Source organism: Heterocephalus glaber, unplaced genomic scaffold (genome assembly GCF_053883595.1).
Source record: "Heterocephalus glaber isolate CG9 unplaced genomic scaffold, H.glaber_assembly_v1.0 deba00000122, whole genome shotgun sequence".
Taxonomy (NCBI): domain Eukaryota; kingdom Metazoa; phylum Chordata; class Mammalia; order Rodentia; family Bathyergidae; genus Heterocephalus; species Heterocephalus glaber.
In genome coordinates this window covers 47,436,060-47,463,626 of record NW_028258138.1, presented here as the reverse complement: position 1 = coordinate 47,463,626, position 27,567 = coordinate 47,436,060, and the positions used below count along the sequence as shown (strand labels likewise).

General features: G+C 37.5%; 2 protein-coding genes and 1 pseudogene across 13 annotated transcripts in view; 1 reads left to right on the top strand and 2 right to left on the bottom strand.

The window, feature by feature from the left end:
- Dcbld2 (discoidin, CUB and LCCL domain containing 2) overlaps window positions 1-3,241 on the top strand; it is a 109,216-nt gene extending 105,975 nt beyond the window's left edge. Inside the window, exon 16 of the mRNA XM_087214219.1 lies at window positions 2,585-3,241. Coding sequence (XP_087070345.1) covers window positions 2,585-2,637 — 53 coding nt within the window. The 3' untranslated portion in view covers window positions 2,638-3,241. The remainder of the gene's footprint in view (window positions 1-2,584) is intronic.
- The window catches only part of St3gal6 (ST3 beta-galactoside alpha-2,3-sialyltransferase 6), a 73,564-nt gene that overhangs the window by 12,867 nt on the left and 33,130 nt on the right, over window positions 1-27,567 (bottom strand). For 9 of the 11 annotated variants that reach the window (XM_004857955.4, XM_004857957.4, XM_021238793.2 and 6 more), the window contains 4 exons: window positions 22,067-22,166; window positions 19,051-19,128; window positions 16,523-16,626; window positions 15,488-15,551 (listed from right to left, as the gene is read on the bottom strand). In XM_004857955.4, coding sequence (XP_004858012.1) covers window positions 15,488-15,551; window positions 16,523-16,626; window positions 19,051-19,128; window positions 22,067-22,155 — 335 coding nt within the window. In that variant the 5' untranslated portion in view covers window positions 22,156-22,166. The remainder of the gene's footprint in view (window positions 1-15,487; window positions 15,552-16,522; window positions 16,627-19,050; window positions 19,129-22,066; window positions 22,167-27,567) is intronic. The other 2 variants (XM_004857958.4, XM_021238795.2) reach the window with 1 other exon arrangement.
- On the bottom strand, window positions 3,526-15,471 carry LOC147830416 (serine/threonine-protein kinase 38-like pseudogene; annotated as a pseudogene). Its single transcript, XR_015452368.1, has one exon. The product of XR_015452368.1 is annotated as a serine/threonine-protein kinase 38-like pseudogene (transcript).

Here is a 27,567-nt window from a genome sequence, read left to right as displayed (position 1 = left end):
TGCTGGATTATATTGCTTTTTAAAATATAACTAAGATATTTTTATTACGTTTTTCTTTAAAGCAGCAATATCCCCTCACATTATCATAAAAAATCTGAAATATCTTTTTTTAAATTTTTTTATTTTCTTATTTTATTTTATTGGTACATTTTAGGTATACAATATAATTACATTCATCATTGGAAATTTGCACTTTTACTTAATCTCTCTTAGTTCTTATTTTTCCCACTTCCCCTGCCCTCCCTTCAACCCCTCCATCCCTGCCTATTTACAAAGACTTTGTTTCCATTTTTTCATTTTCTCATATTAATCCCATTCCCTTCTGTCCTTTCCCCACCACTCCCACTTCCCCTTCCCCTTCCCCTTTGCCCCTTTTCTTCCTATTTCACATTATCTATTATACCTTTTGGTCCTTATTTACACTTTCAGTTTCTCACACTAGAGAAACTATTCGGTATTTACACGTGTGTCCTATTTATTTCACTTAAGAGTATGGCCTGAATGTGCATTCATTTAACTATAAATGTCTCTAATTTCTCATGAAATGTCTCTTAATAGTCCCAACTGTCTTATATTTATTTTAAATGTTTGTTTCATTAAGATTTTCCAGAAATAAGTGCACTTCTAAGAAAAAATAAATTTTAAATAAAACAGCAAATAATGATGGTTGTAGCAAACAGTCATTTTGAATTTCTGAATTTTTAATAACAGAATGGTTCTAGTAGTGAGGGATCTCTATGGATTAAAATCTCAATTATTAATGTGTTTGAAGACCATCAAAACATAGAGGGTGTTTCTTTTACCAGTACAGACTGATTGTCTAAAGAGGTTTTGTACACTAAAACACCAAAAGTAAATATACTTAAAGATTTTAAAATTTACAGTTTTATACAAAGATATGCAAGGGTTTGAAAAACAAAAAAGTATGCTGTTACGGAAATAAATGAAACCCTATCTTAAGCTTCAGGAAAGAACACTTTTGATATTCCCCATTTGGTATTTTTCCATTAAACTAACTAGCTTATTAGATCAGCTATATATTTCATTTAGAAGTGGCTGGCTAAAAAGCAGTTCTGTATGGGCTGGGGATTTAGCTCAGTGGTTCCACTGCCTGCCTTGCAAGAGTAAGGTTCCGAGTTCGATCCCTGGTACCAAAAAAAAAAGCAATTCTATATTTCCAGAGAGCACAATGCTTTAATACATTTAAAGATTTAAAGCTATGGTAATAAATGCATAAAAGAAAATATAATTTGCTTTAATATAAAAGATTTTAATAAAACAGTCAGTCTACATTAAGTCGGAAACCAATAAATCTGAATTTTACAAGCTTTCTACATACTTGGAAAAAAATTCACATTGTTTATATTAAACCTTTTAAAATTCAAAATAGAGTCTAATTTAAAGAAAATGTCAGGGTTTTATCATTTAAATTATTCACCTGAAATATGGGAAATGTATAATAGAGAAAAGTAAACCTCAAGGTTCCTTTGCAAATCATCTAGTTAATGTGCATCAAGAATCAAATCTTAGCTTCCAAAGGGCAGACACAGTCTTTCACTGCTTTTAGACAGGCACTTAAGCAATGCTTTTGATGAGGAAAAATCCTGAAGATGTGGATCACTCTAACTCCAAGGAAGAAATAGACTAAACAAACTTCCCACAATGTCCCTCCCACTGCCAAGAAATCATATCCATTTCCAATTTCTGATAATAATGAGGGAAATGAAAATAAAATGCCCCATTCCTATGAATTAAAAAGTAAACTTGGGTAATTCAGCTCCTGTACACTAATCTGAAATACTCTCAGTCCACCTGAATTAACGATACTTTCTGTACCAGAATAGCTATTGCACTTGAACCAGAGGATGTTACAATTCCTTCATATCTTACCTGTTCATTACCACACTACCAAAGCAGTCCTGTTTTAAAAGAGAAAGTAAATTTACATAAAACACTCATTTTGAATGTGTCCAATAGCCAGGAACCTCTACTAATTAAAATCCCTTTAAACAGGATGAGCTGGAGCAAGAAAATCTCATAAACCCCACCAGGCATTAAAGATGTTTTTCTTTTTTTAATAAAAGGTAGTTAAGGTTAGTCAAACTGAGATAACCCCAGAGTTTTCCTAGCTCCTTCTAAATACACAACCACATGATCCAGACTAGGAAAATAGAGATGAGCCAGTAGATGAACAAAATAAGGACTCAACAAATACTTGAAGCAATCAAAAGGAAAGGACGCCCTGTGGCCTCACTGATACACTGTGGCATTACCCAGTGCAGCGTTTATAAAAGTTCCTGTAGCTCTGCACCATGTTCCTAGGTAATCCTCCCCCTAGACAGACACTGTTACAAATTAACCATCATTGTAGGTTTCGATCACAGACCAATTGTAATTCTATCGATTAACAAATAGTTAAGATAGAAATGAGGCCATTCTTCAATAAACTATAATTCCTCAACTGGAATGTACGAAGTCCACATCCTGGAAAGTTGTTTTAGAATTAAAATGTTGAGCAAGAAAAGATAATTTCTTGGGGAAATACCCAAAGACTTTGATGCTGACATTATTCCCCATCTCCTAGGCAACCCCCTGGCCTGCAAGGACTGTCTTAATTCCATCGGCACTGACCAGTGATGCAGCCACATGACAGCACGGCCAGACAGGTGGGTCTCCACCAGAGACCTGTCCCGCCTGGACACAGCATTCCCGCAGGGAAGTACAACCCCACCCCGCCGTGAGCATCTACTTTGTCCAAGATCTTTGGTACATCTGGAGCAGAAGAAAACAATGGCACAGTAATACAAGTACTATCAAAGGAAACTTTTTCACCAAAAGAAAGAAAAGCTAACCAGGCATGATATATAACAACTTTCTAGAAAACCAAAGTAAATAGTTCTTGTTCTTACAAATCTATTTACATGATCAGAAGTTTGACATTTAAAAAAATAGCTTAATAAAAATACACTAGGTTCTAAAAGCAGCCTTCATGGTCATTTCTGAAATTCAACTCAACATAATCAAATTAAAATAATGCTATGTCTTCTTGTTAAAAAAAAAAAGTCCTCATGTCACAAAGCAACTTTACGTTTTATGTAATACAGTACATCTCCCTATGAGTACACAGACTATGTATATCATCGGTATTTCTGAATGCAAAGGAAAAACCTTAATGGAAACTTTTCACTCCCTATTGTGCAGTTTGTGTAGTAAGTTGATGATAAATTCTATTTTTAAAGAACCAGTGTATTTCTTTTTGAATTTCTTAAAAGCATTACAGAAATTGTCTTCAGATATGTTCTACAGGTGTCCAAACCAATAGGGCAAATGTTCTAACACCAGCTGTGGAAGATGGCTTTTACTGATGTATCTAGACCCATAAGATTTGCAGAGAAACAGCAGTGCTGCAGTGCTGCCTACAGCTGGCCAACACTGCATTAGATCGCTGTGTCTCTTCTGAGTCCCAGTTCAAAGCGAGAGCACACACAGGCGGGATGGACCTCACTACACAGGCAGGCAGGGTAGTCAGATGGGGATGTACATTCCTTTTATTCCAGTACCTTCGTATAATAAAGTTAACAAAAATAATAAAATATTTTTTTAAAAAGCCAGCTGGCACTGCCAACCCATTCCTGTAGCAGTCTTAGAAACCCTAGTCCTGCAGAATTTCCTCTGTCGCCAGTGAGCACCACCATCCTTAGGAGACTTCAGGGTCTGGAGATCTGCATTGAGCAGGCCCAGGGTGCAGCTACCTGAGTGCTCATGGTTGTGGGCATGGTGGAACTCCTTCACAATTTCCCAGCCTTCATGTAAGTGGGGATGGAGCCACGCTGAGTCAACCCTTCAAACCTCTTGTAGGTGTAATTGAGAAAAAGCCAGTCTCTGGACTTGTAGTCTGGTTCTGTAGTATTTGGCACTGGCTGTAAGATATCAGACTCAGGGAAGTCATCGAAATTTGAAGTATCATCAATGCTCTTGATTTCTATAGGGATTGCCGCCGGCCTTTCCCTTATGTGCCCCCAGTCTACACCTTCAAAAAAGGGATGGCCTTTTATTTCTTCTACTCCACTATTCCCAATTCTGTTATCAGAATCAATACAAAATCTGAGAATTAAGTCCTTGGCTTTCTCAGAAATAGGTACTTCTGGAGGAAATACTAGAGTTTCTTTCCGGTTCATCACTTTTCTGTATGTTTCCTGAGGAGTTTCAGAGCAGAAAGGTGGATAGTCTATTACCATTTCATACATAATCACTCCCAGGGACCACCAGTCACATAGTTTGTTGTAACCAGTCTGCATGAAAACTTCTGGAGCGATGTAATCTGGTGTCCCAACTGTAGAATATGGCACCTGCCTTCTGTTCTTCTTCCAGGTTTCTGCTTTCCTCTTTGAGTTCATGTTCTGAATTGAGAAGTCACTCGGTGGGTTGTGAGATTTCTGTAGAATTCAGTTCTGTGAGCCTTCTTCAATCCCGTGCACAAACCAAAATCAGATAATTTACGTGTCCCTTGGCATCCAATAAAAGGTTGCCTGGCTTAATATCCCGGTGGATGAAACCCAACTGGTGGATTGCATCTATGGCTGGAACAGTCTCTGAAATGTAGAACTGCGTTTCCTCCTCTGTCAAGGTATCCTTCTTCATTAACAAGGTCATCATGTCACCTCCAGGGAGAAATTCCATGATTAGATAAAGGTTCCTCTTATCCTGAAAACTGTAAAACATCTTCACCACCCAGGCACCATCTGCTTCTACCAAAATATCTCTTTCTGCTTGAATATGTGCCACCTGCTCCTTTTCAAGCATATCAGCCTTTCTCAGTATCTTCATTGCATAGACACAGCCTGTGTCTTTCTTCTGGACTAGCCTCACCTCTCCAAAAGCTCCTCTTCCTATAACTTTCAGAGACTCCAAGTCATCCAAGCCAAGCCTAGTCCTCTTGAGCCGTAAGAACTCGGTTTCTTTGCAAGCATGTTGTGATCGGCGTAACTTTTTCTCTTCATCTGCTAAGCCTTCTTCTTCCACGGCCACTTCTAATTTCTTCTTCCTGGTTTCTCTCTCTTCAAGCTGTAAAATTAGGTTGCTGTAAAAATTCTCCAGTGTGAGCTTGGCTACAGTCACTCTTTCTTGGATATGGTTGCTCATAGGAAAGATTGTTGTAGTCCCTGCCGTCATTGCCATAGTAACAGAAACTGCCCACAGCACCTGGCGGCCCAGCCTGGCTCACCCAACGGCCGCCCGCCTGCCGGCCTCGTCCCGCCCCCAGGAGGCGGGGCCCGCGCAGTCTTATTTACACTTTCAGTTTCTCACACAAGAGAAACTATTCAGTATTTACACGTGTGTCCTGTTTATTTCACTTAAGAGTATCACCTCAATGTGCATCCACTTAGCTATGTCTCCAATTTCTCATTTTTGATGGCTGAGTAGTACTCCATTTTATTAAAAAATCACATTTTCTTTATCCCATCTCCAGTTGATGGACAATTGGGCTGCTTCCAAGTTTTAGCTATTACAAATTGTGCTGCTATGAACACGGGTACACACATATCACTGTGGTATGATTCTTTTAATTCTTTGCAGAAGATACCCAGCAGGGGAATAGCTAGGTCAAACAGGACTTCCAGTCCTAGTTCTTTGAGGTATCTCCATACTGATTTCCACAGTGGTTGCACCAGTCTACACTCTCACCAGCAGTGGAGCAGGGTTCCTCTTTCCCCACAGCCCTGCCAGCATTTGTTATTGGTTGATTTCATGATAGCAGCCATTCTTTCTGGAGTGAAGTGGAATCTCAGGATTGTTTTCATTTGCATCTCTCCAATGACCAGTGATGTTGAACATTATTTCATGTTTATTTGCCATTTCTACTTCTTTGTCTGAGAAATGTCTATTCATTTCAGATGCCCATTTTCAGATTGGGTCTTTAAATTTGGGAGGTCTGATTTTTTAAGTTCTTTATAGATTCTAGACAGCAGACCTTTGTCTGAGGAACAGCAGGTGAAGATTTTTTTCCCACATTGTGGGTTGTCTCTTCACACTGCTGGTGGTTTCTCTTGCTGTGCAGAAGCTTTTTAGTAAGAAGAGATCCCATTTGTTGATTGTTTGTGCTAGTTCCTGGGCAACTGAGGTTTTGTTCATAAAATCTTTTCCAGGGCCGGGGATGTAGCTCAGTGGTTCTGCTGCCTGCTTTGCAAGTACAAGGACTCGAGTTTGATCTCTGGTACCAAAAAATAAAAAAATAAAATCTTTTCCTATACCAATGTCTTCAAGAGTTCTACCTAACCTCTATTCCAGGTGATTCAGCATTTCTATTTTAATATTTAGATCCTTAATCCATTTTGATTTTAGTTTAGTGCATGGTGAGAGACATAGGTCTAGTTTTAATCTTTGGCAAGTTGAAGCCCAATTTTTCCAGCACCATTTATTAAAGAGGCTATCTTTCCTCCAGTGAAGGTGTTTGGCTCCTTTATCAAAGATGAGATGGCTGAGTGTGTCTGGCGTTGTTTCTGCATCTTCTATTCTGTTCCACTGGTCCTCAGGTCTGTTTCTTTGCCAGTACCATGCTGTTTTTATCACAGTAGCTTTGTAGTATAGTTTCAAGTTGGGGGTTGTAATACTCCTTGCCATGTCTCTGTTACCTAGAATTGCTTTTGCTATTCTGGGTCTCTTCTTGTTCCAAATGAATTTTTGGATTGTTTTCTCAAGGTCTATGAAGTATGCTACTGGGATTTCAATTGGGATTGCATTGAATCTATATAGCAGTTTTGGAAGTATGGCCATTTTCACTATATTGATCCTTCCTACCCAGGAGCAAGGGATGTCTTTCCATTTTCTGATATCATCTTCAATCTCTCTTTTCAGAGTGCCATAGTTTTCAGGGAAAAGGTCTTTGATTTCTTTCGTTAGGTTGATTCCTAGGTATTTCAGTTTTTTGGATGCTATTGTGAAAGGAATCGTTTGCCCTATTTCTGTCTCAGTGAGTCTGTCATTGGTGTAGAGGAAAGCTATTGATTTTTGTGTGTTGACCTTGTATCCAGCTACTTTACTGAATTTGGTTATTAAGTCTAAAAGACTTTTCATGGTGTTCTTAGGGTCTTCTATATAGAGTATCATATCATCTGCAAATAATGACAATTTGACTTCTTCATTACCTATCTTTATTCCTTTTATTTCTTTCTCTTGTCTAATTGCCAGGACTAATGTTTCCAAAATGATATTGAACAAGAGTGGTGATAGTGGACATCCTTGTCTTGTTCCTGATTTGAGTGTGAAGGATTTCAGTGTTTGACCATTTAGTATGATATTGGCTGTTGGTTTTTCACAGATGGCTTTTATCAGATTGAGGTAGAGACCATCTATTCCAATTTTTTGTAGGGTTTTTATTATAAATGCGTGTTGGATTTTGTCAAATGCTTTTTCTGCATCTATGGAGATAATCATATTGTTTTTGTCCTTGGCTCTATTGATATAGTGTATTACACTGATTGATTTGCGTATTTTAAACCATCCCTGCAAATCTGGGATGAATCCCACTTGTTCCACGTGTATTGTAGTATTGTTTTCCACCCTTTGGCTTTCAGTCTATGAGTTTCATTTTGAATTAATTGTATTTCTTGTATGTAGCATATTGTTGGATTTTGCTTCTTGACCCATTTTGCCAGTCTATTGCTTTTAATTGTTGAATTGAGACCATTAACATTGATGGTTGTAACTGATACGTATTGACTTATCATTGCCATGACTTTTTTATTTTGTTAGCTTCTCCCTCTTTACATTTAATTTCTTGTTGTGCCTGATGGATTCATTCTGCTTTGCTTCCTGGGGTTGTGAGCCTCATTGTCTGTTCCTAGGATATTATTTAAATTTTTTTGGAGTGCTGGTTTGGAATTCATGAAGTTCCTAAGGTGCTCTTTGTTATGAAAGTATCTTATTTCTCCATCAATTTTGAAAGATAGTTTTGCAGGGTACATCAGTCTGGGTTGGAGGCTGTTTTCCTTTAGGGCTTAGAATATGTCACTCCAAGCTCTTCTTGCCTTGAGGGTTTGCGTTGAGAAGTCTGCTGTGATTCTGATGGGCTTTCCTTTGTATGTGATTTGTTTCTTTTCTCTGTTTATAGAACTTTGTTCTTCTGTTGGGTTTCTGGAATCTTAACAATTATATGCCTATGTGCAGATTTTTTTTGATCAAGGCTGTTTGGAGTCCTATATGCCTCACTTATCTGTATGTCAAGTTCTTTTCCCCTGCTTGGGAAGTTTTCTGCCATCACTTCTGTGAACAGTTGTTTTTATGTCATCTACACTCTCTCCTGTTTCTTCATTGACTCCAATCAGTCTTGTTATTCTTCTTTGCACTGTCTAGCAGCTGCTGGATTGATTTCTCATGGTTCCTTACAATTTTGAAGCAATTTTTCTTTTCCTGGTCACTAATTGCAATCTTATCTTCCATATCTGCAATTCTGTCCTCACATTGGCTCATTCTGCTGTCTAGACTTTCAATAGAGTTTATAATCTCCTTGAAATGTGTTTGTATCTGTTTTATGGATTCCATTTGTTTCCTATGTTTGGATTCCATCATGTTCCTCAGCTCCTCTATTTTTTTTAATCTGTGTCTTCTGTGGATTTATTAATCATGTCTTGCCCTATGGGCACAATCTCTGCTGTTATCTGAGAAATCATTTCTAATTTCATTTTTTCCAGAGCCTCTTTTGTTGCCAGTTTAGGGTGTCCAGGTGGTTGAGTATGAGAGTGTTCCATCTCGTTTCCCTTTGGGGTTGCTGTAGGTGATCTGGAAGTCTGGTTATGAGGCTTGTTTATGTGTCTTCTCATTTCGACGGGGGGTGGGGGGGTGGGGGTGGGGGGGTGCTCTTGGTGCCCTTGTGGCTCACCTCCTCTGCGCTGTGAGCAGTGGAAGAGCGGCCCAGAAGCCTCTTCCTCTGGGCTGGGAATGGTGAAATGGCCTATCTCCTAGTTCTTACCACCAGCTCACTAGACCTGGGGAAATTTCCAAATAAACCATGTCCTTTTCTAGGAGATAAATCCATAAAAAAAAGTTTGTTCAGATTGTCCTTTCAGGGCTCTTTTTGGGAAGTGTAGAGAAAACACAGTTTAAGAACCATGAAATCAGCAAAACAGCTGAGCTCAAGACCTTAAGGCTTTTAGGAAATTAATGAGTAGCAAAATTGCACAAATGCTTTAAAATATTTAAAGATAGTGAATTCAAGAATGAAGGAGCTATTTAAAAGATCTAAGCACTGCCTGTATCAGGCCGAAAAAGCATACACATTCCTGTACTCTTATAAGTTTACTATAGAATTTAAGTACCTCATCTAATTAGGGGGGTGTCAGCTCTCAAAGGACATGGTAAAACCAGTGTTTATTTCATCAGAAAAAAATGAGAAGTACCATTTTCATAGGTGTCAGGGATACAGGATGAGGAGGTTGGGGGGTGAGCACTGTCCTAAGAAAATGTGCTAGAAACAATATATCATGGATGTGTCACATGTTACAATGTATTTTTTCTTGAAGTATGTAATTGTTCAAATCTATTTGTTTTTAACTAAGAAAGTACTCTATCTCTAGATGTTTTTATAAGCAAGTTTGATTTCAATCCCGATTCCAAGAAGCCAAGTTCATCAAGGACTCTGTGGGTCAATGGCTGAAAGAAGAGCACTGTTGAGTGTGTGTGTGTGTGTGTGTGTGTGTGTGTGTGTGTGTATCCACACATACTTTTTTACTGGGGATTGAACCCAGGGCCTTCACACTGAACTACATCCCCTGTCATTTTTAAAATTTTGAGACAGGGTCTAACTAAACTCTTCTCTCAGGGTATTATTACCAAATCCATCCCATGAATGTTCTTCAGTAGGGAGCAATTCCCACACTCATAGCCTGTGTGGTGTTTCCATAACCTTAGGGTGAGATTAATGCTATTCAGAGGCTGAACCTCCTGAGGCTGGCTCCATCTCCCAGCTGGGAATGCTAAGCAAGGCTGCAAACTGCTGGGGAGGGCAGAACTGAAATAACAGCTATTCCTATGAGATAACCTGCACTGAAGAACAGGTAGGAATAGGTACTTGTAATTATGGTCCATAGTGTAACACCTTTCCTCCACTGAAGGCTGGAGGCCACTCTTCTAATCAAGGGGCAGGATTGCCTTACCCTGAGCCCAGGTGGACTAGTGGGCACCATCCTGCTGTGGACCGTAAGCAGGAAGGACTGATTCTTCCTTGGTGCCATGCACTTGCCTGGGCTTGTGGCTACCCCTGTCTCCTTAGGTGTGAAGCAACAACTTTCAGCTACTCTCAGGTAACTGTATAACCTCGCCATATTTAATTACTACTAATTAATTAATTTTATAAACATACAGTACAGTGAAGTGTGAGTCCCTAGAGGCAAGAATAATATCATTTTTATCTCTTTATCCTCCCATCCAAACTATTTCCATTCACAGGTATTTTAGAAATCAGTTAGTTGTTACATTAAAGTATATAGAAATCATTTTCCTAATTTGTATCTGGAAAAGCAGGTAATGTACTCCAACTTGGAAATAAACAAAGAAATGCACAAGCCCCAAGCTTCTCACTCAGAAAACAAAATAATTCCAGAATGCCTGAACACCTGCTAATGGAAAATCTGAAAAGCCACTGAAATAATAGTGACAAAATATTATTCTTCCCTCAGTGAAAGGCATGGGTTTTTTTTGGTTTTTTTTTTTTTTTTTTTTTTGTGGTAACGGGGATCGAACCCAGGTCCTTGAGCTTGCAAGGCAGGCAGCGGAACTACTGATCTAAATCCCCAGCCCCGAAAGCCATGTTTTTCATTAAGTCAGGCAAAACCAGACAAATTACTATCCTATGTGAAGGGAAACAACATCATCAATACAGAGAAAGCAAGTCTGAGTTGTCCATTTCAAATGATCTATGATGTGTCTTCTTTTCTGACTGCTTTAGACATTCATTTTTCCCTTCGGCAGCATCATATATATTAAAACACATCCTTCCATCTTCAGTATAACAATCTATCACAGATTCTACTGGTCATATTCCCGATACCTATTACCCCACATGCTTTGTAGTAGAGCCCTGCTTTTTGTAAGCCTACAATGGTAATCTCATTTCCTCAGCCAATGATTGGTCTAGAGATAGTCATGTGACTCATTCCGGGAAAGAAAATAATAAGAAAGTCTGTTAGGTGTTTTTAAAGAGATTCTGTCCCGGGTAAAAGAATGGTGGGAGTAGAACACTTTCTACCCACATTTTTTCTTTCTGCTTAATGTGTGAAGATAAAGTTAGAGCAGCTGCAGCCATCTTGCAACTCAGAGTAAAAGAGAGATAAAGAAAAACTACCTTGGAGCCCTAACATCAGGGAGCCACTAATTCAATCACACAACCATACAGATGTGCAGGTTGTACACAGTCCAAATATAGAAAGCATCACTGAGATAACTGTGTGAGAACTGGCACTCCCTTGGATTGGGCAATCCACAGTTAGAACAAGCAGGGGACTCTGCAAGCTGGTACCACAAATATGCAGAGCTGAAACCACATACTTATGCAATTTAGGCAGTAATAAATAACTTTTACTCAGGAAACTATTACTTGCAGCAATTAAATTACTGTACAAGAGGTCATGGGTAGAGATCTGGCTACTTGTTTTGGTTCTCCTACTTCTGGCAACATGGTCCAGTAATCTGACCTCTCTGATCTAAGTTTTTCCCTTTCCATGAAGTTAGAAATCAGTGTCCTGAATATTGTTATTCCATTGGATATGTCCATTTGCTATGACATTTGTAGCACAATTTCTATAACTTCAGCTAACATGTGACCACAACAGATTGTAGGAAACAGGTAGTGCTGTACCTGGGCCTTTGTCACATATGACTCAGTTATGTCCTCACAGCTTCCTCTTACCCTCAATTTCCTCTGCAATGTAAAAATCTTGAAAAACAGCAGGGTGATAAGAGTAGGAATGCAGGCATTGATATTCCTTATAAAGTTAGGACTGTTTTTAATAGACTATTAATGTCTAATTGTTTTAAAAGTTTTCTAAGGGCATGCTCCTCGATTGGCTGGTAACCAATCTAACCCAGTTCCACTGATGCTGATGTAATGGAATCTGCAACTGACTTGACACAGGTGTTTCCTTTAGGCAAGATATTTATGTGTGGTTACTGTATAACCATTTATGCAGCAGACAGAAGCATTCTTTAAGAAATATGGTACACTTTCACAATGGAATGCTGGCAGTTGGGGGTAGTGGGAGCTCTGGTTTCATGCTTTTCACTGAGGAAAGAGCAATATCCCTGGGACCAGGGAGCTGGATGGTGCTAGGGAGTACATGAACAACCAGGAAGGCTCATGACCTTGGAATATGAACATATTTCAAGTACTCTTTTTCTGTATTTCAATTCCCCTAAAATATCCTCTATCTTTAATGAACACTGTAGCCTTGTCTCAGCTGTGCTTTGAAGAAAAGAGGAACCCAAACTGAGAAATCAACAGCAGCAGTATATAAAAAGGATGCATCAACTTTAGTTGTTACAGAACAGTTACTTAATTGACTTCAGAATTCTCTTAGTAACACAGAAACAAATAGGGACCAGAGAAATGAATGGAGAGTACTGATATAAATAGCTAGCTGTCCCTCAATCATATTTCCTTTGTCCTTTAAAGTAGGACACATTGTTTTTAAAGGTGGACACATAGTCACCTGGAATAGACAATATTTTCTTACCCAACTTCCAGCTAGCTATGACCTTGTGATTAAGTCCTATCCAATGGGATATCTATTATCAGTGGTTGCTAAACATGTTTAAGAACTATTTCTGTTGGGGAAAGTTGGAATGGGAGAAGCACTGGTTTGTAGAGTTTGCTAAATCCCATAGTATAAACACTCTCCCCATGGTTGATTTTAAGCTTCCTCCCTGAGGGTATTGAATACTGAAATGGGAAGAAGTGTACCTCTCATAAATTGATACCAAACTGGGGGAGGATGTGCACACCTGCAATCCCAGCACACAGGAGGCTGAGAGGGGAGGATTACCATGAGTTCAAGGCCAGCCTGGTCTATATAGTGAGCTCAAGATCAGCCTGGACTACATAGCAAGACCCTGGCTCAAAATAAATAAATAAATAAATAAACTAAAAAAATAGTTGATACCAACTGGCTGTGTGTCATATATGAGCTCTGGGAGATGACCTTAAAGAGGAAGAAAAGTCTCAAAGTTTGGGACATGTCCTTCTCCCCTTGCTCCTCCCTGCTGGCAGTAAACTCCAGCTATCACACCGACTATAAGGAGGAAGCCACGTAAGATAGAATGGCAGTCTCAACAGAGAGAAGCCTGGTTCCCTGGTGACCACAAAACTGCTGAGCCAGCCCTTCAGTGTTTATCATCAGACTTCAGGTATATATGAAAACTATGAGAAAGAGGAAACCCTACATCTTGTAAATATAACTGGTAACTCATGTTTTCCCATTTACAGTAGAATCTATCCCAGCTGAGGGCATCACGCATACTGTTCAAGATATCTGAACAAAGCTGAAACTTACATCTGTCTGGCAGAATCTTAAAGGATTCAGATTTGAAAAACAACAACAAAAATGCCTGAGCCTTTCTGGTAGTGCCCAGATAGAGGAAGAATACATCATAGGGATGAAATATGAGATGAAAAAATGGACACAGGATGGGGTAAAGTGGAGGTACTCTCAGTGGCAAAGGGGCAAAGGGGAAGGAACAGCTACACACAGCCAGCAAGCAGGGAGGAAACAGTCTGGCCAAGGCACACACAAGTGGCTGAACACCACAGGAGGAAGTTTATAGAAGCTACTAAATAAAGCACAGTCTAATTCTGACATAAAAACTAGGCAAGAAGGAAGCTTCAAGTCACATACCCTGAAGAAGCTGATAGGAGCTCACATTTATAGCACCAGGGATCTTTACAAACTATTTGTAGATACTTGCTACAAATATTTAATGAATAGCACTTCTCACTGATAACTCACTGGAGTTGGAGCTACCTAGGTTCACATCCTAGCCCTAGCATTTACAAGCTCTAACAAACTGTGTATGTTTCCCTAGCCTCAGTTTTTCCATTTACAAAAGTAGAATTGATCTAAAGCACATATGCCAAAGGTTTACATAAAATAAACCTCTATAAAATAGAGCTACGTAAAACATTAGGCTGGAACATTAGGTTGCTCATAATATACAATCAAAATTGCAACTGATTTGGTGGATAGTTTTAAATTAGAAACTAAAATCAATCAACCCACATTACAAAATCTACCCTTCATTAATCTTAGTGCCTTACAGATAAAAAATTAGATAGACCCAAACAAAGTCTAATACTTCTCTAGTCTCCCCTTTTTTTCTTTGTCCACTACCCCTACTTTCTGCGCCCACTAAGCAGCACCTACATATTCTTGGGCAAGAGGCAAAATTCTACCACTTCCTTTTTTTCAGTAGATCACATTTATAGATCATCAACATGCTCATACTGGCCCACTGGTCAAATTTTAAAGTGTAGCTTAAAACTTTGTATCCACCTCTGCACTTGATCTTAGCCAAAAAGCGATTGTATCCAACTCTGTAAAAAAAACTTACTTGAAAGTATTCTGTCTTTGGCAATCCAATTTCTATGGGGCCATCCTGGTAAATTTTTCTAAGAATTAAGTTGCTTTTGTAGTCATAAAATTTATATCTGAGCAAGCTGCTTGATTTTTTAAAAAATATATAATTCTGTTTTCTTCTTATTTCACATTATCTGTTATACCTTTTAGTCCTCATTTACAGGGGAAGGGGAAATGGGAGGGGTAGGGGAAAGGAAAGAAGGGAATGGAATTAATATGAGAAATGAAAAAATGGAAACAAAGTTTTCGTAAATAGGGAGGGATGGAGGGGTTGAAGGGAGGGCAGGGGAAGGGGCAAAAATAAGAACCAAGAGAGATTATACAAAGGTGCCGATTTCCAATGATGAATGTCATTATACTGTATACCTAAAATGTACCAATAAAATAAAATTTAAAAAAAAATATATAATTCTGAATAAAAAAGGTAAAGTTGCTTCAAAAATCTAATAATCAACCTTTAACAAATGAAACAAAAAGGATCTTCAGTAGTAGTTTGGAAAACACATGGGAACATATGGAAACAGCCCATGACAGAAGGTGTCTGCTAATTAACAGAGGGTATATATAATAGTTCTGGTGAAACAACTTAGAAAAGATGAACATGTGTTTAAAATGGCTTGAGAACAGTACTGGTCATCAGTAAAACTCTGGAGAATGTTGAGTTAACCAGTTATGCAGTTTCTAAATTAACTCTGTAGTTTATTTCAAGTGTAATAAGAACAAAAACAACTATTCTACAAGTTTTAGTTATGCACAAAATGCTATGGAATTTTCCTAAGTAAATACACTTTACATCTCTTGTGGCACATATTTTGAACCACCTTATTAACTAAAGCTAAAAGTCAGAAGAAAAGAAATAAACTCACTTGTCAAACTCATCAAAGAGATCACAACTCTGAAGTTTTGAAAGAGCAAGTCGAAAATATTCCACTAGAAAACAAATAGAAGATTGTGAATAAACGGTAATCATGGCTTCTTAGATTCATCTTGCTCCTTCCCTGACAAATCCATTTCCAGTTAGTTTTAATCTGTGAAAAGTCAATGATGCAACTACAATGAGCCCACACCACTAAATAAGCACATTCAAAATGGTAAATGCTCGAAAGATATCTCTCAAAAGTCTCAGAAAAAAAATAAGGGGCTTAATCTGAAACCAATCATAAAAAGTAATAGAAAAACTAGTGATATCAGATAATTCTGAAATTGACATTAAAATAGAAGTCAACAGTAAGTTTAAATAAATTACACGGTCAAATCCTCTGCAAAATATTTTAATAATACAAACTAAAAACAAACCAAAAAAAACCAGGATTAGTTGAAAAAATAAAAATCACAACACTGTAGTCCTGTCACCTCTTGGGTTTTTAAGGTCACTCCAAAACCCAGGACTTAAAGCTATATAAGGCCAATTAGTTCTCAGTGAGCAGAAGAAAGTGTTTTTGTCATTAGAAGAGGGTTAATTCTTTCTAAATAAAACAAAACTAAAAATCCAGATTAAATTAAAACACTGATCAAGAGCTAAAGATTAATGATGAAATAAGACAGGTAAAGAGGTGAAAGGTGCGATAGGGAAGAAGTTAACTGTCAGGATGAGCTACTAATTCTAAACTAGAATAGCAAGGCATCAGAACTCACGTAAGTCACAACTGGGCAGAATAAAGTAAAAGGGTTTCTCAAGGACAACAAAAGTATGTGCCTTTTTTATTCTTTGATTCCATACTGCCTCAAAAAGTGCATATTTATGCTTTAAAATATAATTCCTTTCATCTCATTTCAAAATTAATATCCCTTAGGAATAATTAGGAAGGAGAAAGATTAAAATGCTTTAAAATTATATAAACGTGGTTCTCATCAAATACCACTCAAATTTAACAGGGCAGGGTAAGAATAATACTACTGACCTGATGTTCTTATCCCATAGGGCAAATCAAACTTATCGCTACCATAAATGGAAGCAATCTTTTTAAAATCAGCTGTACACAGAAAAGGGTGAAACTGATGAAACCTGACAAGAAAGGATGAAGAATGATTACATCAAATACCTACTATATTTTCAGGCTTTTAAGATCACAGTTGAAAATAACTGTAGTATACACACCATATTTAATAATTATTTTAAAATTCTTGAAAAATGCTTTAAAACAGTATTTAAATTGTATAGAATGGGATATGCAATGGAACTATATTCTGGAATGGAAATACTTTCCGAGTGTTAATAATTTCCAAAATTACCATATATATGAAATATCAATTATAAAAGCAAAAATATATTAACAGTTAGATGCCACTAGAACACAGCCTTTTCCTAATGCCATTAAATTAAGTATTAAGAAATTTGATGAACCTAGGAAAAACCCTGCTTTTGGGGAGTTTTGCCTCATTTCTAGTGCTTGCTACAAAGTACCATGTGTAGCAAATAACTGAATGAATTTCAACTCCAAATCAATTTTTATGAAGTAGAATCTGAGTAAAGAGAAGGGTTCTAAAGCCCATGTTAAAAATGCCATTTTCACCCACTAGAAGACTAGACTCTGGTCACATGCTGCAGGACAGACCTAGCTCATCCTTACCCCAGCTCCCACATCCCATCTTTCCTGATACATCAGTTCTGTGCTTTGTGTGAAGCCTACAAGTGGATATCAGATTGGTTCTGGGCCTTCAGACAGGACAAAATTGAAATAAACAGCAGTAGAGTAGGAGTGAAATAGCTTCAGTTTTATTCTGGCTTAGTTGCCCATGAGCCATTAAACTTGGGCAAATAATAGGAGCTTAATATTTGCAGAGCTGAATTATGAACCGATACTGCATTCAAGTGAAGGAAATGTGGTCCTCCCCCAAATTGGCTGCAAGTCCAAGATCTCAGTTGTGCTAGTGACAGCAGCTACAGGGCTCAGCCAACCTGCAAAGGTCATTTCTCTATCAATGTTGGTCCCTTAAGTTCAGGATCTGCTTTGGGAAGAGAAAGTATCAGGTTACCTGATTCAAGCTTGAGAGAAGACTTTCTGGGAAAAATCAGAGCAGAGATCACTGTACCAATAAAGGACTGTTGTTCTTTGGAGTTAGAGAGACTGATAATGATGATAACTAATGATCAGTGTCTCTCCATTCAGATCTTGTCCTTGGTGACTGACATTTTATTTCTGAATAAAATAATGTGATAAACAAGGCACCATGTCTCAGACATAGCAAGGGCTCAAAAAGTGTTAACTTTATCTGTAACAATTACATTACATTGTATATATTACAGGTTAGCTTATTATAACATATTATATCATATTCTGGAATTGTTATTCCTACAAATGTCTAATAAGGTAAGTGAGGTGAACTAATCTATGTAGAGGAAAGCCATTTCTAGTCAAAGGACAGAAAATGAGAAAGAGGGTTAAAAAAAATTTTTATAGAAGATTTCTCTGCAGTACAATTATCTGTGCCTCTTCTAAGTTTTTTAAGTGGTATTTTAAGTCAAAGCTATTTCTAAAAAGGTATGAAGCTATGAGAGGAAAGTAACTTGTCTGGTGTCACTAACCCTTAGATAACAAAGCTGCAATGTCCAGGAGGTAAACCTAATTCTAAGGAAAGCCATTCTAGGTTTTTGAGCACAGCTTCTTAATTGCTCCTAGGTTTCCTTTATTTCTGAGAAAGAGGCACACTCCAGGATACTGTCTGCAAAGAATACTGTTCACATGGCAAATACAAATCTACTTGTCCCTTAAACTGCAGACTTACATACTTGCTAATCACTCTTTTAAATAATTTAATTTTGGGGGGGTTTCTCAGAAAGAAAAATATCTTTTCCACTAAAGCAATAGAGTACCTGGATTCTAGAATAGCTTTTTTTTTTTTTTTTTTTTGGTTCCGGGGTTCGAACTCGGGACCTTGCGCTTGAGAGGCTGGCGCCGGAACCACTGACCTAAATCCCCGGCCCAGGAAAAGAATATTTATGGATAGAAAAGTAAACCATTTACAAGTCCTGACAACCACAATGAACAGTCATTATATAGTGTACATAGATTAATCATTTGGAATCTATGTATTTACCAAAAGTCGGTAAAAATCAGAAAATTCCTAATCATAAGGTTTAAACTAGACCCAAGGAAAAAGGAACCACAGAACCATAAGGGTGAAAAATAGCACAGAAACAGGAGAAAGATAAAACTCTAAAGACTAGCTCTTTTATGATCGATACAAATAGACCCGTTTAATCTCACCTGTGTGAAAAGAATAATGGTTTGACTGAGTTCTCCAATTCCTTTTCTTAAAATATATGCAGAGCACTGATTAAGAGCATAAAAAGAGACAAGACATTCAAGCTCTTTTCTAAATATGAGGTATTTGTTTTACACTGCTAAGATTTGTATGAAAAAGACAAACAAATGAGGAAGATGATCAGGACATTTTGCATGCTATAGTCTGAAGGATGTATTTTTACCTCAGGAGAGGGGCAAAGGCTGGCTTTGATAAACAAGGCTGGATCTTATTTCTCCGCTTCATTTCCACAGGTGCTACCCTAGGAGACAAAAACAGTGTTAGTCAGAAACCAGAACCGGGAAGCCTGCCCAAATGGAAGCAAATGCCTTGGGAACCTACTCCATGCTGCCACTAATGGGCTTCTCAGGCAGAGAATAAAACTCCTCCTTGTAGCCCTGAGATTTCACAGGACCTTCTCCAAGTTCTACACATTTGACATTTTGTGAGTATAAGGGAAGGAGAGTGGAAAAAGCCAGGGTGTCTCTTCCACCAGAAATGATTCAAAGGACTCTCAGAGAAGGATAGGGTTACTGCACTGTGGAAGTCAAAAATCAAGCTCCATTTTAAAAAGCCCTTGAAACCCCAAGAAACCAATCATACCCTAAGTGCAAATAGTTGGCATCCTTCATGGCATGCCTGGGGACACTTACAAACACCACAGAAACACCTGACCTGAGCAGATTCAACAGACCTATGCCTTGTGATCTTGGGAGCTCCACAGATCACGCCATTTTGAGTCTTATCTAACTCTCCTCTATTTGTGGCATAGGTTAAGGCCTTGTGTGACTCCTGAATGGATTATTTGTCTCCACAATTTAAAAGGGTATTGTGAAACATCGCAGAGGACAACAACAAAAATAAATGAAGGAGGTGGGGAAGGCAAGATCCAGACTTAGAAAAGAGAATAAGAGCTTAATATGAGAAGTTTTGATGATAATTATGTAAATATTAGTATTTTAAAAACCTAAACAATATCACTTCTATAATCATCAGGGTTCAAATTGAAGGAAAAAAAATAAACCTTTTATGGACAAATTTTTCAATACTATAAATACAAAAATTTCCATAGTTAGAACTACTAGTTTTCCAAACTGTGAGGCTTGTAAAGTTCTTATCCAGGAATACATCTCATACGAATGCCACAAATGGCAAGGACCCCTTGGTTTATGTTTAAGGAAGACATACAAATATGCTGAACCTGCACATCAGACCACAAACACTGAATTATATTTAGAGGACAAAATGAGGTATACGTATTATTTGATTTTTAAGGTTATTAAAACATAAAAGACAGATTGTTTTAGGATACTGAGAAGACAAACTGGGTAATTTTTTTAAAGCAAAGATAATTATCTGTCATAAACAGTTTTAAGGAATCAAGTTCATGGTGCAAACACTTATTTGAGGTCATTCCCTAGGCTACCTCTGTGAATGGAATAATGTGTTTGGTCAGTTTGGGCATTCCTCAAATTCTGATGGCAAATGACTGTTACATTCAGACCCACTATATTATTTTCTTTTTATCATTCTCCCTGTGACAATCAATAGGATCTACAGGAAAGCAGCAATCTAGTAAGCTTTGCGCTTTCATTTCTGTCTTCCATTGCCAACTGTGGAAAAGACAGGATATGGCACAGATGGACAAACAGGTCCCTGTGGTGTAGTACTCACTGAATGTATAATCAGACTTCAGAGTTCTCTAGCACAATATTTAGGAGGTCCAAATCCTCAAACTTTAGAATCTAACCCAGTCATCCACTTGCTATTGGTTTTTTTTCCTGGTCTCAATTTGCCTAGCTGTCTTCCATGAAAAGCATTACAATTTTTTAATGATAAGATTAAATACAGAAGCATCAATTTTTTTATCTAGTATGTATAAGCCAAAAAAATAATCCAAGATCTGCTATTGAAACACTGACCCAAAACACTGACCTTTTGTCTAAGACAGGAAGTTGTCATGTGATTTATTTTGATTTGATTTTGTACTGCCATCAATTTAGGATTTAAAGCTCATCAAAGCTATTTCCAGCCAAAGGACTGAAAATGAGGATGAGGGTTAAAAAAAAAAAATTTATTGAGGATTTCTCTGCAGTAAAATTATCTGTGCCTCTTCCAAGCTTTCTAAGTGATATTTTAAGTCAAAGCTATTTTTTAAAAGGCATACATCAATTACCAAATATTTTTAAACGAAGGAAACTAACTTATAGTATGTGTATTTTACCAACATTCTCTTATCCATGCACTTTAGGCTCTAAAAGTCAAATGCCCCTGAGTCAAAGAATTACTCTATTAACTCATTAACAAACTATTACAGTAAGTCCCTGACTTACAACCAAGTACCATTCCAGGAGAATGTTTTTAAGTCCAAAAAAGTGAGTCTTACACACCTCTGACACAATATACAATGTATGCTGCTTTGTGCTTCCTAGCAGTCCTCTCTGAATCACCACTGCTTTTCCTCTTGCTTCTGGACATCCTGGGCTCTGACTCAGTACTGAACTACTATACACATCACACTGTATAGTAAACACACAGCAGCACAACTGTGATAACATCCAGCAGACACATGAGCTACTTTCATGATTTGTTCAGATCTACAAATGTTCATAATGCAAGGTCCATTCATATCTGTCAAAGTTCACAACTTGAAGGTTGGCAAGTTGGGGACTTACTGTATATAATTAGAGACTGTTATGTTCCAAAGATGCTCAGCACTACTACTTCACTGAATAGTCCATAAAAACAAGTGGTTACTTTTCAGTTTTTAAATTGTTAAGAGATATAGCTGGGTGTGCCTGTGGCTCATGCCTGTGATGCATGCTTGTAATCCTAGCTACTCAGGAGACTGAGGCAGGAGGATACTAAGTTTGAGGCCAGCCTGGGCAACTTAACAAGACCCTGTATCAAAATAAAATAAAAGGGCTGGGCATGTAGCCCAGTAGATCACTTGCCTAGCATGCATGAAGCTATGGGTTCAATCCCCAGAACTGCCAAAATAAAAAAAGAAATTGTTAGCGATACAATCTATAGGATACTGGAATGTGAGGACTCCAATTTATAACAGAAAACTAGAACAGATTTCAAATGTTATAATGTTTCAATGTTTTCTTTTCTTTACATATGTCCTTCCAATGTCATTCGTGTATATGGAACGACTAATTTGGGAATTATGTTTAAGTAGCAAAAATGAAACTTACCAATAAACATTTGTTCCCCATAATATACAGTGTAACACATAATAGAGGAAGACAGCACTCAGGAATATGGCCAGAAGGTACCCTCTCATGGCTGGCCCACCTGAAACACAAGGAGGGAAGTTCAAACCAAAGGGGAAGATTATCATACAGATAGATTTTTAAAATGAATCAAATACATATAAATTACAGCAAATAAACATATAGAAGAGAATGGAAGAAAAATGACAGACTTGTAACTTTGAAAATATTAAATGCACAGAAAGAGAATATTTTTTTTCTGTCTCTCCTCTTACTACAACATGATGTACATTTAGAACAATAAGTTATTCTGTGGTCTCAAAGCTAGGGGCTTTCTTTACTACTTTCCCATGTCAGATAAAAAAGAAAAAAATTCCTTCAGAACAATTTTACACATCTACTCTATATCTAAAACTTTTTTTTCAGAAACAATGACGAATATTCATTTTCTTGCTCTCAATAGAGAGTACATACCTTCAGATGTGAATAAACATTTCTTTAGTGCCTGACTTTCAAATGTTATATATGTAATTTTAGAGTCCTGATTTTGAGAAACTAACCAAAATACTACTAAAAAATATTTCCTACATACTCAATTTCTATATATTTCAAGATGTACTTATCAGATCTTTTGATACAGGTATATTCAACAAATTACTTGCTTATTTTGATACTAAATTGATGATATTGTTCATTATACATTTGCAGACAGACAAAAATCTGGCAGGATATACAATCCTCTCTAGAATTAAATGTAAAAAAAAAATCTTTATAGGATATATTTTTTTAAAACCTCTAAAATGTGCATTTAGTCTCCCCATTTTGTTTCAAAAACAGCTCCTGTAGTAGATTTTCTATTTTTGTGCATGTGACTTTATACAGTGATACTATTCCCTGCCTTGCTTATCAAGTTTCTGGTTCATCTAAACAACTGCATGTATCACTCCACTCACTCCTATCCATGTCTCTTAACTTTAATCAAGGCACTTCAGCTGACGAAGTACAAGTCTGGCTGGATATATTTTCAAATAATGTAATGTCGCCTCCCTTTTAATGGTAAATAAATTCAAACAGAACACTTAAAACCACACCCTTGCCATCATAAGTGGAATACACCAAACAAAACTGAAGCTTTTCTTTTTTTTTTTTTTTTGGTACCAGGGATCGAACTTGGGTCCTTGAGCTTGCGAAGCAGGCAACGGAACCACGGAGCTAAATCCCTGGCCCAGCTTTTCTTGATAATATAGGGTCATCTTAACAAATATCACAATTGTGCTGTGCTTCTCAGAGTTCAGACTGCACCAAACCAGGGCATGGAGCTATGTGTTAAGCAATCCTAAACTGCAGTGATTTTCTAGTTGAGACTGGGTGTTGCTTCTCTCTTACTGTCAACAATTACTCTATGTAGTCATCACTACTAGATGCCACTAAAATAAATTAGTCAAAAATGAAGGCTATGTTAGGAGAAAACAAATAAATAAGCAAGTTAAATAAGAAAACCTTAGTTTGCACATACTTCTACTTTAGTGTATATAATTCCCATGAAGAGTCAGCACTGGTTGGAAATCAGAAAACATGATTCAGAGCCCAAATCCACATGAGGCTTGGGGGCGAGGGTGCTTAGGTCAATTGATTTGGTTTTTTCAAACCTGAGTACCCTCACATGTTTATAACTGAGAGCACACCCTCTACCTCACTGGGTTATTATCCAGTCATGGAAGCCAATTTAGCACAGGCCAAAACAATCACCAAAGACTTGCTTAAACATTCAAAATTAAACATTTAATTTTCTACTAAGAATAATGTAATTTATGCAAATAGCAAACAAGGGTGCAAGTTACCATTATCAGCAAATTTTCAAAAAATATATCTACATCTAAGATAAGACTATGCAAAAGAGTAAAATATATGTCTAAGACAGTGTGTAAAGCCCTAGAGAAAGAAGGCAGTTATTTGTACTTCAATTTGCTTATCTGCCCCTAAAACATACTACTTGGGCAATTTATGATTTTATAGGGCACAGAGTTATGGGTGCAGATTTTGTTATTTTTTATTAACTAATATGTAAAGAAAGCAAAAACAGTATGAAAGAACATACTTTTTTCCTTCAAAAAGTAAAATGACTGCATACAACAACTAAAAAAAATTTCGGAAGCTTCACCACTCTCTAGCATTTCGTGGTTATATCCAAGCTTTGATATTCATGTTGCAAAGTAGACCAGGGCCAGCCAGGATATCCTTTGATAAACATATTTGGTTCCTCTGTAAGCTCACAGAAAAAGCCTTCCACAAATAAATGAATTCTCAAAATATGATTCTATAAATGAAATGACCACTTTGCGTTGAGCAAAAGCATTCAAAGAAAAAACAGTTTGATTTAACATAGGCTACATGCTTTTAAAAATACAGCTTTAATTACCAAAACAAACAAGTTTTAAGATACTGACATTGATCATGACAGATGTCAGCTTTTTAGCTACAGATGCTCTTCCAACCAGGGACTCTACAACATTCTTTACAAAGTTTATCAAAAAGCATTTATTGTTCTAAAGTGTACGTGTAAGACAATGAAGGAGAGCAGAACCCTCTGGCAGAAGTCAAATGTTCATTTCTTCTCAAACTCTGATATGTATGAATATCAGTGTATGAATCAGTGTATGAATACCAGGTTATGAATAACCTATGTATGCTAAATTAAACTCAATCATGGCAACAGGATTTTTTCCTCTTTAATAATAAAAATATATTTTATTTGTGTGGAGCTTTAAAGTTCACAATAAATTTGTGTGTCCAGCATTTCACATAAGGCTCACAATAAGCATGTCAAATGTGTGTGCAGGTGTTATTCTTTTGATGAATGAGGAAACTGAAGGTTTCTGTTGCTGTCTCAGATCACACAGTTCATAAGAGACAAAAATAGACTTACAGTCTGATAATTTTTTTAGAGTTCTATTCCTGGTGTCATCCTGTTATCTTAAGATAAAAGACATGAAAGGGTACCCCAAAGAATTCTTCTTCTTCTTCTTTTTTGGTACCAGGGATTGAACTAGGGACTTTACACTTGCGAGGCAGGCAGCGGCACCACTGAGCTAAATCCCATGCCAAAGGATTCTAATGTAAGACTTCCTACGGTAATCCTGGTGCCCACAGTTTTGGAAGAGTAAACTCAGGTAACATTGAAGGGGAATATACCCTAGGGCAATGTTCAAAGGTTAGCAACAGCAGGGTAGGAAGAAGGTTATCAACATGAACGTTACTAGCCACATGTGAGTGGCACACGTCTGTAATCCCAGCACTTGGGAGGCTGAGGCAGGAAGATTGCTCTAAATTGGAGGCCAGCCTGGGCTACACAAGACCAGGCTAAACTACATAGACAGATCAGGTCTAAAAGTAAAAAAAAAAAAAAAAGCACATTCTGAGGCCCCTCAAGCATCTTTCAGTTTGATTCTTATGCAAATAAAAATGTGAGAATCAGTGCTCTTGAATATATTACAAAACTATGAAAGGGAAAAAATTAATGTATTTGCTGAAAGACAGAGACCTAAAAAAAAAAAAGAAAGACAGAGACCTAAACCATGTTACCATAGGTAATCCAACAATACTTCAAGTACCATGAGAGTTGGCAATGTTTGTCTTCTCTATCACTTTATTTCCCAGTGCTTCTAACAGTACTTGTCACACATAGATGCTAAGTAGAAAGATATTGAATATAGTTACAGACCTTGCTTTGTATTAACTTTTTTTAACCATAAATGCTCAATGAATAATGGCTGATTTGAATGACTGAGGCATATGAATGGTTACCATGTGCCAAAGCATACAATAAATGCTTCAGGCATATTGTCTCATATCATCCCAATAATCACCTTCTGAGAGAAGTAGTAAACTTCTGATTCCTATTTTAGAGATAAGGAAACTGAAGATCTGAGTAGGATAATAAGCTGACAAGCAGCAGAACCAGGTCTCCAATCCATATCTACCAGATCTGAGTCCCTTGTACCATACCAGCTTTCCTGGTTGTTAAGTTTCCACAAATAAGCATAGGCCCATCCTTTTGATACCAGACTACACATTACAGCATATTTCTCTAATTTGTCAGTTCCACCATCTCCTTAAACAGTATCCATTCAATGTCAACAGGTAAAATGGAAAGAAAATAGTGTTTATAATACAAGTTCTGCTGAAATAAAACTATTACTCCCAATCCTGTTTTGAATCATCTGTTCCTCCTAGACAATGCTAGCATTGTTTATAAAAACAAACATTATGGAGCGACACTTGAAAAATGGCCAGATTTTTTATTTTCAGGCTTTCCTAATGCTTTCTCAAACCACAGGGAACTTGTTTTTCTAATCAGCTTTAAAAACAAAAAACAAAAAAAAACATGTTCAGTAACAATTATGGAAATATTGTTCCACTCACCATATACACCAACCCTGTGGTTATCTCAACCAGTATCATACAACACCATGGAAGAAACAGTGTTGGCATTTTTTTTCAGATGCTAACACCTCCTGCCTGGATTCTCTGTCCCATTTCTTCCTGATCTGGTGCAGGTGTTCCCAAATGCCTAGTTGCAGGTTCAGCCACCCCAAGCTCTGAGATTAATCCTGGTCCAAGGAGAGGGAACCCAAAGAGCAGTGGACTAGCAGCTCAACAATTTGGCAAGGTTCCTGAGGAGTCCATGCTGACCTTGGACATCTCATCCACTCAAAGTGGGTTCCAGCTGGAGGGTCTTTAAATTGTATCATAGCTTTCTCAGATCTGCCTTCTTTTCTTAGCCACCTCAGCAGTTCTACAGCCAAATTTCTAATTTTTTGGTGACTAGGATCTTAAACCAAGTCCCCATCCTCTGTGTGGCAAATCCTTCTTCTGCTTTCTATTTCCTCAGTGACACACAGGACATAATGTTTCTACTAGTCTTCTGTCATACCCAATGTGCTACTGTTTAATAATAATAATAATAATACCAAATAACTTGCACTTTGTGCAAATTAGAAAAGAACATGTAGTCTAGCTCCCCACAGCCCTGTGGATACCTATATTTCTATTATCATGGCAGCAGATAGAATTCAATCACAACTTTCCCCCTTAGCCAGGTGCCCATATTCATAATTCACTTTTCCATCCTTACAAAGTTGCCCTCCTGACACCTATGTCCATTCAGCCATCCAAGAGACTTTCTTCAATTAAGGTTTCTCCTGGTCCTCAGCTCACAGTAAGATACACTCAAGACTGGGATGTAGCCATGGATCTTACATCCTGCCCTCCCTCCTCTTTGCACTTATAGTGCTCAGTTTGTGATTATTCTCTGTAATCACAAAGCTGTGTAAACAAAGAGAGAACAAAAGACCCCTAGATTTAGCTCTGCATTGATGTCTTATTTTTCGGTCAAGCCCCAAAGGTCCTCTAAATTTAAGCCTTTTGACCTCACCATCTTCACAAAGCCCAAGCTTTAATGCAGATGCGCAGGATCCCACAGT